At 32.9% G+C, this 14,755-nt stretch overlaps 1 protein-coding gene across 1 annotated transcript; it reads left to right on the top strand.

Annotated features, from left to right (window-relative positions):
* The first annotated feature begins 7,984 nt into the window (after window positions 1-7,984).
* LOC132032878 (alpha,alpha-trehalose-phosphate synthase [UDP-forming] 6-like) lies at window positions 7,985-13,534 on the top strand. Its single transcript, XM_059422655.1, has 4 exons — window positions 7,985-8,144; window positions 8,902-11,064; window positions 11,695-11,968; window positions 13,079-13,534. The coding sequence occupies exons 2-4, from the start codon at window positions 9,056-9,058 to the stop codon at window positions 13,367-13,369; spliced, it is 2,574 nt and encodes an 857-aa protein (XP_059278638.1). The 5' UTR covers window positions 7,985-8,144; window positions 8,902-9,055; the 3' UTR covers window positions 13,370-13,534.
* The last annotated feature ends 1,221 nt before the right edge of the window (window positions 13,535-14,755 follow it).

The raw sequence follows: 14,755 nt of genomic DNA, 5'->3' as shown, positions 1-14,755 counted from the left end.
TAAACATACCCAAATTGTATCACTTATGTCACCGAAGGAAGAATTATAAGAAGAGGTTAAAGTAGTGAAGCTATCTAATCACAATCTAATTCAAACCAAAAAGTAGATTATATTTACATTGCATTTTTGAACAAGCAGTTTAGATTATAGTTACAGGACTCCTAAGTTGTGCTATTTGACAAAAACACATTTTCACAGTGGGCAAAACTAAGAGTAAAAGCTATAAGCACGAATAGTCCTGTATATTTTAACTGCTGATTTATGACCGTCTGGGCCATCAAAAGTTTGGTATGTACAAGCCACCAAAAGACCTAAGTACAAGCTCGCCACAGTCATATCTTTTGGAAAAAAATACGTTATCCTTTGAATGAAGTTAATGAAAGTAAGTTAGAGTTTCACCATTTAAAATTATCAAGCCAATAAAAAGTTTTATCGCTGAATTAAGTGAAAGTAGAAAATAAATTATAGTTCTTCAAGTCTAGGCTTTGAGTTACTCCATGTTTTTTCTCCATTCTTTTGAGTTTGACTTAGATGGTCTGGTCTAATTTTTTTTTAAAGAAAAAAAAGTTAAACTCTTCTCTAATAATTAAAGAACAGATTATATACACAAATGATATATATTATATACAAAAATGATACATACCTTAGTGATTCATATTTTATATAGTTTCTATACATTACAGATAGGTACTGATATATATTTTTATATACAAATGATACATATTATATACAAAAACGCCTCAGTGTTTTTTGGGATATTTCTTATTAAATATACACATATTATACATGTTTTGGGATGGTTAACCTTTAGTGACGACTTTTTTAATTGCCACTAGAAAGCCTGATTTTATCTTTCTTTGAGAAAAGAGATTTTTCAAACTATCCTCAAATCTTTAAGCGATATAGTGAATTTTGTTCTGTAGGCATAAAGAGCACACAAGTACAAATGTAAGTGGCATGATAGAAAGAAGAATAGTAGGATAACTTATCCCAGGATAAAACAGTGAAATTGACTAAAATAGCCCTGATGTTCTCAAAACTCTTTTTCTACTACGTAAGGTGGAGGGTATTTTTGTAAACAAACAACTTTTTCTTAAAAGTTACGCAATGCATGTTACTTTTAATATAACAAACCAAACAATCAATAAGAAATAATATCAAAGATAACTAATTCCAACATAAATAATCTCAGTATAACTTATCTCAACATAATTAATCCCATCATAATTTGTGTTTAAACCAAACAACCCCTTATGTATTTGTAAATTGTAATACATCATAGAATTTCAAAAGTGATGGATAAAATTGTCCACAAATCATCTAACAAGTGGACCGTGCTTCCTGGAATTCCAAACAGTTTAATCCACCAAATCCAGCCTATCTTTAAAATACCAACTATATATCCTTTCCTCTTCTTTTTTTTTCTTTGCTTGTCTAAAAGTAACACTGCCGCACATAACTTTACCCGGAGTAGAACTTTTGCTCAGCAAAGCCACGTGTAGGCTTCCTATAGGACCTTTAAGGGCTGTGAGGACGACAAACATTTAGGATTAGCGCTTATATATAATAGTAATATTTGTGCATAATCAATGAGCTATATTTTTATATACTTGTTAAACATAGAGTATACATCAACAACTACACATGTATTATGCACTTCTTATATATTTGTTATATATTAAATGTATCGACGACTATATAGCGACGTAAATAATTCACATCACACTCTAGTTGAATACTATTATTTAACTTATACCTATTTTTAAAAAAACTATGTTTATCCACTTTAGACAACTTAAGATATGCGGTGTCTGAAATTGGCTTTGACAAATCTAAATCCAGTCAATTACTACATGAAGTTCAATAAAATGACTAAACTTCAGACATATGTGTATGAACTTTAGACAAAAATGTCTAACTGTCTAAATATCATACAAAAATAGTTGAATTTCAAGCGAAATGACTAACCAAGACGCATATAACTAAAATGAAACAAAAATACTTGAACCTTAGACTAAAATGACTGAAGTTCATGTAAAAATAACTCAAAAAAATCACATACGACTCAACTACAATCATATGTGCATGAAGTTTAGGTAAAAATAACTAGACTCCATATATATATATTTAAACTTCAGCCATATATAATTTCCTTAAATTTTTCCTAAGTGGAAAATTTGTAAACTTTTAAGCACTACTAATATGAGTTAAATGATTATCCCAAATCGGAAAAGAGGCAATTATCCAATAAAAGCTGGACTAAAAGTTGAAATTCTTACTTTATTTAGACATGTTTATCTTTATAATATTATACACCGAAATGGCCAAACCCCAACCTGGTGATAGTGGTCCACAAGCTAATACCTCATGTGGGACACACCCCTTAAGGATAAGGTTGCGGTGGGCTTTGGAGATAGGAAATTACCATGTTGTTTTGCTGTTTGGTTTTGGAATTTGGCACACTGAGCAATCTGATTTTTTTTTTTTTAATTTCTTTAAGAAATTATTTTTAATTTTATATGAATTATGCCAAGTTTGGCACACCTGGGATGGTAATTGAACTGAGGATTGTGCCTTAATTGCTGCAAGGTTCTGTGGAGATACACCATAGCCAAGACAAACAAATATGGAGACATAGAATCACCAGTTCATGTGCTATAATAACATTATCCAATATGTCTAAAAATAAACAAAAGAATTGCTTTAAAGCGCATGTAACATACATCATTATAGACTTTTGAACTAAATTATTGGTTTGAGGTGAAAATAAAATCTCTAAATTACCAAAGTTAAGGGTTCAACTTAGAAGTAGTAAATGATTTTAAGGAAAGACAAAATTAATATTGGAGTGGCACAGCCTTTTTTGGCGGTTTTGTTGTCGGATTAATAGAAGAAAAAATCATTTGTTTTTTAACCCCCCCCAAAAAAAAAAAAAAAACATTTGTTTGGTCAAAATAGTTCAAGCTGTTGGCTTTGTTACTACTGGCACAGTCTGCAAGATGTCCGTCTAATCCGCTTGAAACACTAATGACAATTTTTAATCATATAATAATGTTTATATTAAATCAAATTATTTAATTTTAAATTTTAGTACAATTACATGTAGTAATATTTAAGGAAATTAGTAAACATAACTTTTCACTAGTTGAATAAAAAGAATTAATCCAACTGACATAATTTGTAAAGGACTTCAATCAATTGGTCGTTCGACTTTGCCAAAGTATAGCAGCAAGTCACAAAACAATTTTCTTTGTAATAAAGTTAAATGACTTATTGTGAATTTTGTCCTACTTAAATAAAGTTAAGTAACTGTTTTGTTATAATAAATAACTTAGTAACTTGATACAATAAAGTGAAGATTGAGTGATCATTTATGAAACGCTCTTGATACTTGGTACTTTAGTGCTAATCCAAGGGCAAATGGGACTATTTGAGCAGTGCGTAAAATCGTTAGTATTGAATCATATTGCAGTTAAATAATCTTTCATTTGGGAAATATATAATTATCTTATGTCAAATACACTTTACAAAAAAATAATAGGTGTAGTAACATGGCAAGTACTTACCCCGAATCAATTTAGGTTATCATGATTAAGTGATTTAATGAAGTGAAATAATATAGTAATTAATTATAATTATGTATATTTACACTTGTGTCATGCATCTATTGATTTGATGTAATATCCGATGCAGATAGGTTTTTAAGTTGTAGCATGCCATAATCAGAAAAGATTCTTCAAGTGTGCCGGATTCTAGAAGTGCATGACAAAAGCCGTTAAAGTCCAATACTACAGAAAAAATTAAATGAAGCACTCCAGATACAAAGTATGAAAAGGTGTGGGAAGATGTCTGTAACTTCTCCCCAGGGGGATGAATTTTTCCCCAACAGTCTCAGGCCATGGTCTGGTCAATGAAATAGTCTCGTCCCCCAAACCTAGCAGTTCTGATTTTGACTAGCCGAAAATAGGTCTTCTAGATGCCTTATAACCATCATTTTTGCCCATTTCCACTAATCCGTACTTCATAGCTGAAAGGCTTACAGACGCTTGAGGCCCCGGAATAGCCTTGCTTTCACATTTCCTTTCTTTCCTTCGATCAGGTTAGCACTTATGACGATGGTCCGAAATAGAAAGAGTAAATACGATTTTCAATACTTTGCTTAAATACAATTACAAAGTACCAAACATTCTAAACGAATGAACCTTCAACTTCAAATTCCTATTTGAATAATATTTTATTGTTTATTGATCCGTAAATATCTGAACTGATTGTTTGTTGTTTACAATTTCTTGTTTAGTCAATTAATACCATTCATACGTAGTGTTGGTCTAAATAAACGCACCATGTCCTTATCTATGTATTTCTAATAACATAGACTAAATATGGAGAGTTTAGCAGGCGATAAATCAAAATCAAAAGGTGGAATTACCTTCAAGAAAAAACTTTGCCAGGATCAATACTGAAACCAAATTGTGTTAATTACTATGATTAAGTGATAAGTTAAAATAATAAAATATATAATTCAATCACGATTAGGTTATAAAACTTTTATGTACACTCACATTTTATGTACTCATTGTTTGGATACATGCACAGCAAGTACATAGTACTTTTTTTTTGACAAAACTCTTTGATAACAATAAATATAACAATAGGATGTACCGCAAGTACATACTCTCTTTTGGGGGGTTCTGTTTTCGATAAGCCCTCGGCTCAATGTACACAGGATTGTAACGGCAAAACTTTTTTATCAAATGACCAAATCGGTCAGTTTAAGCAAAGTAATGTGTAATCTGAGATCAGTACAATAAAATGTTGGATCAATGCTAGATTAAGCTAAGTTTCAAGAATGAAAGTGCAACTTCCTTGTGCAAATGGATGGCCATAATTTGTAATTTGAATCAAACACGAGAGCTATTTTGTAAGAACGTTAAGTGGACCCCACATGACCTGCGGGCACACCTCGTTCTTCTCAAATTCAACGAGCGAAGTTGCCTTGTGGATAAACTCGAAGAGATATGATCCCATGTGTCTCAGCTGTACCTCCATTGCGTCACTGTCTCTCTCTCTCTCTCTTTTTTTATTTTAATTATTATTATTATTATTATTATTATTATTTTATTTTTTTTGCTTTTGGTAATAACTAAATACTCCCTTGATTTCAATTTACGTAATATATTTTGACTACACAGTCAAACCTCTCTATAACATCATCGTTAGGTTTGAAAATTTTCAGCTGTTATACACCTATAACAGTATTGACAATTAAATAATATTTCGCTGTTATAGGCAAAAAAGATGTATAAAATCTAATTTTCATTTTTAATTGTTAAATTCTAAGCTCAATTACAATTTGTATAACGAAGAAAAATCATTTAATGATGAATATATATATATATATATATATATATATATATATATATATATATATATATATATAGTCTAATATTTTTTATTGTAATAATTTATTAAATGATCAAATATTTGGTCAAAATCTCTCGCACTTATTATTGGTAATCATAGATATTTCATTTTTATAAAGATGGCTAATTATTATATTACTATAAAAAGAAAACGACTGTTAAATAGGTAGTAATATTACAAAGAGCGTATTATTATAAATTTGGTTGTTGCTGTTATAAGTAAAATGCTGTTATAGAGAGGTAAAATATAACATAAAAAATCGGTTCCGAAAAATACTGGCTATTCTAGAGAGGTGCTGCTATATGCAGGTGCCATTATAGAGACGTCTGACTGTACACGATTTATAAAAGAAATGATTTTTTTTTTTTTTTTTTTTTTTGTAATTTGTGATTTAAAACAAGGCATATATATTTGTGTGACTATAAATCATCCCATTAAGAGTAAAAGGGAAAGTTTTTAGTTAAATTATTTTTAAATACATAAATTCTTTTCTAGACAGACTAAAACGAAAAGTGTCTCACGTAAATTGTGATAGAGGGAGGAATAATTATCTCGTATTTAAAATTTATGATTCGATTAGTTTAGATTTGTGGAGGGTCAATTTTAATAAAAGGAAAAAGATTTTTCTATTAATTTTTTTCTATTTATAGAGTTCAAAATCGAAACTTTTAGGGGTTGTTTGGTAGCTGGTTTGGAGATGAATTATGTAGATTTTAAATTTTACATAAGTAATAATCTATCATATTTGATAGCTAGTTAGGAAGTAAATTATTCATATATAAATTAACACGGTGTTTGATTTCCAAATTAAAAAATATCATAACTAATATATGTATAAAATATGAGAAAATCTATGTATTATTTGATGCCGGATAGAAGATAAAATAACTAAATCTTGCGTAAATAACCCCCTTACGAAAAAATGATACATATATTTCTTCATAATTAATCTCTATATTACTAATTTCTCCATAACTCTAATTATTTATTTTACCAAATTGTGTAGCGTGTCCTCTTTGTCTTTGTACTTATAAAAGTAAGGACAAAAGTTAGGCCAAATGGATAAACATAGTGATCCCCTAAAATAAAAGAGTTTTGTGCCTAGATATTTTAGGAAATAGTACCCAAAAAATGTAAACAGTTCCATCTGAAAGAAGTTTCAAAGCTACGAATAATCCAAGATATTTTAAATCTTCAAGAATAGATCATATACATTTTATGAAAGAGACCCTTTATGAAATGATTAGTTCTTGCAAAATTAATATGTAATCTCTTCTCAGAGAAAGTATCCTATATAAGATCTTTTCATTATTTTCCTTGTCCTACATTAACAAAAAAATAAAGACACATACCACTACTTTAATTAACTATCAATAATTTTCTTTCTGTGATAGTGAAGGATAAACCAAAAACTCCCAATCTGTACGATTAACATGTTTTATTCGAGTATGAAATTCAATCTTGAAAATATATTATTTCATTTTCTTTTACTATTCAAGATTTCGATATATTTTAATAATCTAGAAATCTCTACTCGACACGAGTGCTAATAAGTTCAATAATATATCCTGCATTAGCGTAAATAAATAATTCCATCAAAATTGTCCATTTCATTGTTTCAACTTTAAGAGGAAGAAAGTGACATATTAACAAGATAATTCTATAAAAAATTATTAGCAAAGTAACATTTATGTTGCAAAACACGTATATACACATTTATAATGTTGGTGCACCCACACTCTCATGAGTCATGTTTGGCAAAATTATTGACAATGTCATAATAACATTCTGCATTATCTGACATATTAACAAGATAATTCTATAAAAAATTATTAGCAAAGTAACATTTATGTTGCAAAACACGTATATACACATTTATAATGTTGGTGCACCCACACTCTCATGAGTCATGTTTGTCAAAATTATTGACAATGTCATAATAACATTCTGCATTATCTGAACATTAATTAATCCAATTCAAAAACCTTTGATTGCAATTAATATAATCAAACTCTCCATAACAGTTATTCTTTAGTATAACATTTTATTATAAATATTTGTTTATGCGATCAATCTTTCATGTTATGAGATATTATATATTTTTTATGATAGCATTTGGTTATAGCAATAAAAATTATGCAATAAACAACGTTGTTACAAAATTATTGGCAATGTCACAATAATAACATTCTACATTAGCTAAACATTAATTAATCCAATTTAAAAACCTTTGTTTACAACTTATATCACATAAAGAGCCACAATAACATATGCTATTATATTTTTTACTATAGCTCTTTATTATAACAACAAGAAAATATGCAATAATCAAAGCTGTTATAAAGAGGTTTGACTGTATCACAAAATTATTGACAATGTTACAATAACATTCTACATTATCTAAACATTAACTAATCCAATTTAAAAACCTTTGTTTACAACTTAATTATTATTATCACATACAGAGCCACAATAACAGATATTCAATATTATATTACATAGTCCACATCTATAACAGTGTGCAGTGTATATAATAAGCTTTTGAGACAAAGCTCCCAAGTCCCACCACAATAAAGATAACAAAAACAAAGAAAAACACCATTGTTGCAGTATAGCTTTAGCTGTCTATTTTTCTCTTCAGTCTTCACACTTTCCTTAATTTTTATTTTTATTTTCACTTTAGGTTTCCACTTTTAGTAATGCAAAGTGTTCAATGACTGGTAAATAATTCCTCAGATTACTATTTTTGTTTGTAATTGTTGATGTGTTATGTTATGTGCTTACTGTCTAAATTATTCCAAGAAAATATTTTTATGTCTGAGCTGTTTTTGTTATTTTGAATATATTCTTATTCTTTACCATAAAGTTTATCTATTTGAGCTGATATATACATCATGTATTGTGTCCACCCCATAACTGTGATTTACTTGTGAAAATGAAATCTTGATGTTATTTTCTTGTACCATTTTGAGTTTTTTGGGTTTTTTTTTGCTTCACATAATTTTAAAAACTTGTATTTACTTGTCAAAATGAAATCTTGATGTTATTCCATTTTGGGTTTTTTCTTGGTTCAAACAATCTAGAAAAATTATATTCACTTGTCAAATTGAAATCTTGATGTTATTTTGTTATACCCTCTTTAGTTTTTTGGGTTTATTCTTGGTTCACCCAATCTAGAATAATTGTATTCACTTGTCAAAATGAAATCTTGATGTTATTTTCTTTACACCTTTTGAGTTTTTTTGGGATTTTTGCTTGGTTTCACTCAATCTAATTTTGTTTTCAACCATAGCTGTGATTCACTTCTCAAAATGAAATCTTGATGTTATTTTCTTGTACACCTTTTGGTTCACAAAATCTAAAAGGGTGATTCACTTGTCAAAATGGAATCTTGATGCTATTTTCTTGTACCCTTTTGAGTCATTTGGGGTTTTTCTTTGTTCACACAAGCTAAAAAAATCTGTTTTTGGGTTGCAGGAAAGAGCAAAAAGCTGAAGTTGTAACTTATAGCTAGTTGATTTGGGGGGAGTTTTCTGAAGTGGGGTTGTGTTTATTTCTTTCTATGTTAGGAGCTTACTATATCGAGAGTGTGTTTTGGTTTTGTGGGCTTGGTGTTGTTAGTTAAGAAAAAATGGTGTCAAGATCCTATTCCAATCTTTTAGAGCTAGCTTCAGGCGAGGCTCCTTCGCCGTCTTTCACGCGAATGAGCCGGAGGATTCCACGTATTATGACCGTTGCCGGGATAATGTCTGATCTGGATGATGATGGATCGGAGAGCGTTTGCTCGGATCCATCATCGTCCTCAGCTCAGAAAGATAGGATAATTGTTGTAGCTAATCAGCTGCCAATTAGAGTACAAAGAAAAACTGATGGTAGTAAAGGATGGTTATTCAGCTGGGACGAGAATTCGCTTCTCCTCCAGCTGAAAGATGGTTTAGGTGATGATGAAATTGAGGTTATATATGTTGGTTGTCTTAAGGAAGAAATCCACCCGAATGAGCAAGATGAAGTGTCACAAATACTCCTTGAGACATTTAAGTGTGTTCCCACTTTTGTTCCACCTGATTTGTTTACCAAGTACTATCATGGATTTTGTAAACAACAACTTTGGCCTTTGTTCCACTATATGTTGCCACTTTCGCCCGATCTTGGTGGTCGATTCAATCGATTACTATGGCAGGCTTATGTTTCTGTAAACAAAATTTTTGCTGATAGAATCATGGAAGTGATTAATCCAGAAGACGACTTTGTGTGGGTTCATGATTATCATCTCATGGTATTACCTACTTTCTTGAGGAAGAGATTTAATAGAGTGAAGCTAGGATTTTTCCTGCATAGCCCGTTTCCGTCTTCGGAGATATATAAAACTTTGCCTATTCGCGAAGAGATCTTACGAGCTTTATTGAATTCGGATTTGATTGGGTTCCACACTTTTGACTACGCGAGGCACTTCCTCTCGTGCTGTAGTCGGATGTTAGGTATTTCTTATGAGTCGAAAAGGGGTTACATAGGCCTCGAGTACTATGGCAGGACTGTAAGTATTAAAATTCTGCCGGTCGGTATTCACATGGGGCAGCTTCAGCAAGTCTTGAGTCTCCCTGAGACGGAAGCGAAAGTCGCCGAGCTCGTGGAACAGTTTAATCATCAGGGAAGGACGTTGTTGCTCGGAGTTGACGACATGGACATATTTAAAGGAATTAGTTTGAAGTTATTGGCAATGGAGCAACTTCTATTGCAGCACCCGGAGAAGCAAGGGAAAGTTGTTTTAGTGCAGATAGCGAATCCCGCTAGAGGCAAAGGAAAAGATGTCGAAGAAGTTCGGGAAGAAACGAATTCAACGGTGAAGCGAATCAACGAAGTTTACGGAAGACCCGGGTATCAACCAGTTATCTTGATTGATAAGCCACTAAAGTTTTACGAAAGGATTGCTTATTATGTTGTTGCGGAATGTTGCCTGGTGACAGCTGTCAGGGACGGGATGAACCTTATACCGTACGAGTATATAATTAGTCGACAAGGAAATGAGAAGCTGGATAAGGTTCTGAAGCTCGACTCATCTACACAGAAGAAGAGCATGTTAGTCGTGTCCGAGTTTATCGGGTGTTCTCCCTCGTTGAGCGGAGCAATCCGAGTAAATCCGTGGAACATCGACGTAGTTGCCGATGCAATGGACTCTGCTTTAGTAATGCCTGAGCCAGAGAAGCAACTTAGGCACGAGAAACATTACAGGTACGTTAGTACCCATGATGTTGGATATTGGGCTCGTAGTTTCTTGCAAGATTTGGGGAGAACATGCAAGGATCACGTAAGACGAAGATGCTGGGGTATTGGATTTGGTTTAAGTTTCAGGGTGGTTGCGCTCGATCCGAATTTTAGGAAGCTTTCGATGGAGCATATAGTTTCAGCATATAAAAGGACAACAACCAGGGCGATCCTTCTGGACTACGACGGAACTTTGATGCCTCAAAATGCAATCGATAAGAAGCCAAGTGCTAAAACCATTGAAATCATCAAAACTTTGTGCAGAGACAAGAGCAATATGGTGTTCATCGTCAGTGCTAGAAGCCGAAAGACGTTAGCTGACTGGTTTCCAACTTGTGAGAAACTTGGTATTGCAGCCGAGCATGGCTATTTCTTGAGGTATTGCTTGATGTTCTAACTTGTTTCCTTTTGATAGAGAAAATGACAAAAATGGTTCCTTAAGTATGCATTCACAGTTTTAGTCCCATAAGTTGCTCAAAAGTTAAATTTGACGGGAACTATGAGAAAAAAGAAAATTAGCGGGAACTCGTAATTAGAGGTACAATTTATGTAGTTTCTACTATTTTAGACTTATTTCCAGAATCAGGTGCAGCTTTTTGAGGAGTAATTACTGCTACTCTTTTTGTTATCATTTTAGTTTCTAGTGCAGTTTCTTATGTTGCATATTTTAGGTTTTGCTGGGACTTTCTTGGTGTTTATGGTTAAATCTTCACACACAGAACCCCCCCCCCCCCCTCCCGCAAAAACAAACACACACAAAAAAAACTATTTTCATCAAATCTAACGAGCATTAAATGTTAACTATTTGAGGGACCAAAACTGTTAAATGCATACTGGAGGGACTATTTTGAACCTACCCTCAAACATAAGGACCATTTTTTTCGATCTCCCTTGAAGAGACAAATTCACAATTAACGCTCAGGTTCAAATTTCAAATGGTTCCCTTGAAGAGATGAATTCACAATTAACGGTCAGATTCAAAATTCAAATGGTTCTTTGAATTTACAGGATGAATCAAGATGAAGAATGGGAAACATGCATACCAGAAGTAGAATGTTGTTGGAAAGAAATCGCCGAGCCTGTTATGCAACTTTACACCGAGACTACTGATGGATCGGTTATTGAAGACAAGGAAACATCGATGGTCTGGTCTTACGAGGATGCGGATCCTGATTTCGGATCGTGTCAGGCTAAAGAACTTCTTGATCACCTAGAAAGTGTGCTGGCTAATGAACCTGTCACTGTCAAGAGTGGACAGAATATAGTGGAAGTTAAGCCCCAGGTATGTGTTTTAGCTTTGCTGTAGAAATGGAGGGCATTTGCAGGAGTGAAAACGCTTCTGCCGCTTGTTTGAGGACTGCAAATTAATATTTGTTTTTTTGGAAGATAGTTGCTATTGCATATATGTCGGTTTGTTTGTTAGAGACGTGGCAGTGCATTTATGACGTGAAAGACTAGTTGTCAATTTTAATTCTCGATTCTCAGTGTATGAAACTGGTTGCGTCTGATCAATAGTAAAATTAATGTAAGATTCTAAATCATAAAAGTTGGTGATAGAGCAACCGTTCCATAATAACGCCAGCATCTCTACTTGTAGGTATGTGACTCATTTAAAATGAAATCTATATTGTTGAGTTGTAATTTTGTTGACAGAAGCCAGACCCTAGTATCGACTTTGCGTATATTAGGTTCACTGTAGATACAAATTCTCTTTAGGGGAAAAAGTAATTAGTTTGAATCCGCGTTATTTTCTGTATTCTTCAGGAAAAACCTTTTGCGAAAAAGAAAAAAAGAGAGGAGGACTTGAGATGTATAACTGTGGGACCTCATATGTGAAACATTCTTTTATCTTTGTTTGTGCTTTCTCTTTTGTTTCGTGTTTGGTATTCCCTCTGTTTCAAATTGTGTCTTACGCTATCTTTCCTTTTTAGTCTGTTTAATAAAATTGTCACTTTCTATATTTAAGTAACTCTTCAATTTCAACATCATACATGACATGTTTAATGACATGTCTCAGACCACAAGATTCAGGGGTATTTTGGTACAATACACATCTGTAGTTTTTTTTTTTTTTTTTTTTTTTTTGATGAAGTAATTTATACATATATCTATGGTTTAAGGGTTAAGACCACAAGATTCAAAAGTTTCGTTTATTTAAACTTTGTGCCCAGTCAAACTAAGACGCATAAATTGAAATGAATTGAGTATGATTTATATGCTGGGAAAGGGGCGAACTGCAGGATGTTGTATAGCAACTCTATATTGTGGCACAGTCCTAAACCTCACAATTGCAAACTCAAATCTGCCCTCTAAACATTTTTTTAGTCCTTGAGATGTGCTAAATTTCTGGTAATGTGAATGTATGTCCTCAAAAACATGCTCCTTCCTGCAGGGTGTATCCAAAGGGCTTGTTGCCAAGCGGCTCCTTACCACAATGCAAGAGAAAGGAATGTCACCAGATTTTGTCCTTTGCATAGGAGATGACCGATCGGATGAAGACATGTTCGAGGTGATTATGAGCTCGGTGTCTGGGCCGTCCATGGCTCCATCAGCTGAAGTCTTTGCTTGCACTGTCGGGCGGAAGCCAAGCAAAGCAAAATACTATCTCGATGACACGACCGAGATAGTCAGACTCATGCAGGGATTGGCCTCTGTTGCTGAACAAATGTTACCTCAGATGTAAAGGCCAAATGAGGTTTTTCTAAGTTTTCTTGTTTCTTGATGATTTGTAAATTATAATGGAACTATAGGGAAGCTGCATTACTAGTTCTTGAATGTCTTTTTGTTTTGTTGTGTTTCGATGAGTTGTAAATTACTAATGGACTATAGTGAAGCTGCATTAGAAGTACTTGACTTAATGTTCTATTTTTTCTGTTTTACCCCCTTTCGGTATTTGATCTCTTTCTAGTAAATTGTACATAAGTGTTTTAAGTTGCTATGATGTTGTCTCTTTTGTTGTTTTATGGTCTTCCATCCTAACCAAAGTCAAATTCCTATTTTAGACATTATAACAATACCAGTATATGAAATTGCTTTTTTAAGCAGTAGCTGGTAAGTTTTTACTTACTGTTCTCTTTGCTTTTGCAGCATTCTGGTTTTAATGTCTGCTAAATATGACAAACTATTTAATTATTAGTTTCTGCATCTGTATTGTACACTACAATTAATCCATTTATTTATTTAGTTTCTACATCTGCTCCACCTTTTTCAAGCTCCATAATCTTGCTCCTCAATTAAGGGGCTCAGTTTATCTGCTGTTTAAAAATTGAAATCACAGTAATATAATTCATTTGTTATTCATTTTTTCAATTTCAAACTTTATCAAAGAAAAGGACCGAGAATTATTTACTTTTTTCCGGAATTTTTCCTCACTTTGAACTTCATTAGCCCCCTGCAGAACAATTCTTGAACTACTAAGAAGGGTGCAATGAGAGGTGGTCCTTTAATGCAAAAAATCCTTTATACCTATGAGCTTTCCTAGACATTTTAAGTATACCAATCCTCTCTACAATTGAGCTTTATCTGTATAAGAATAACCTCACTATGTACATTTATTCTCTTGAAAATCCTCCAGTTTCTAGCTCTCCGTGTATGATAAATTACTGCACCCCAGATAGCTGCAACCACCTTCTTAAATTGAGGCCGATGCTTCCTTTTGATTCTAGCCAAAGTTTGTTGTACACCTCCAAGTTGTAGTTGGGCACCAGCCCACTTGCATCGTGAGTCCAAAAGCAGTCCACAAATAGGTGCTGAGCAGTTTCTACAGCCTGAGTATACACAAGCAGCAGTGTCAATACTAGAAACAGAGGTTTTCCCACCGATATTCAGTAGAAAATTTATGTTATAAAATATGATTTCCCCACCTCATTTTCACTGAACCAGCTCACAGGAAACACATGGTGGGAAAGAGTCAAACTGGGTCTCATTGAAATGCTGGGAAACTTCTATTTTTTTCGTGTGAAAATACCACTATTAAGGTTTTGCCCACCGCATTCAATATAAAATAATCACTGAACATATTTCAGCCAAAATCAGTGGGAAAATAGAGATTGTTTAGTAGTGTGTTCAT

Source organism: Lycium ferocissimum, chromosome 10 (assembly GCF_029784015.1).
Source record: "Lycium ferocissimum isolate CSIRO_LF1 chromosome 10, AGI_CSIRO_Lferr_CH_V1, whole genome shotgun sequence".
Lineage (NCBI taxonomy): Eukaryota > Viridiplantae > Streptophyta > Magnoliopsida > Solanales > Solanaceae > Lycium > Lycium ferocissimum.
Note: the sequence above shows the minus strand (reverse complement) of the source record. Positions and strands in the feature narration are given on the sequence as shown.

Excerpts from the sequence above, each read along its gene's own strand:
- LOC132032878 (XM_059422655.1), top strand. The coding sequence starts at position 9,056 with ATGGTGTCAAGATCCTATTCCAATCTTTTAGAGCTAGCTTCAGGCGAG. Across the intron at positions 11,065-11,694 it reads GAGCATGGCTATTTCTTGAG|GATGAATCAAGATGAAGAAT; the intron begins GTATTGCTTGAT and ends TTGAATTTACAG. Across the intron at positions 11,969-13,078 it reads TAGTGGAAGTTAAGCCCCAG|GGTGTATCCAAAGGGCTTGT; the intron begins GTATGTGTTTTA and ends TCCTTCCTGCAG.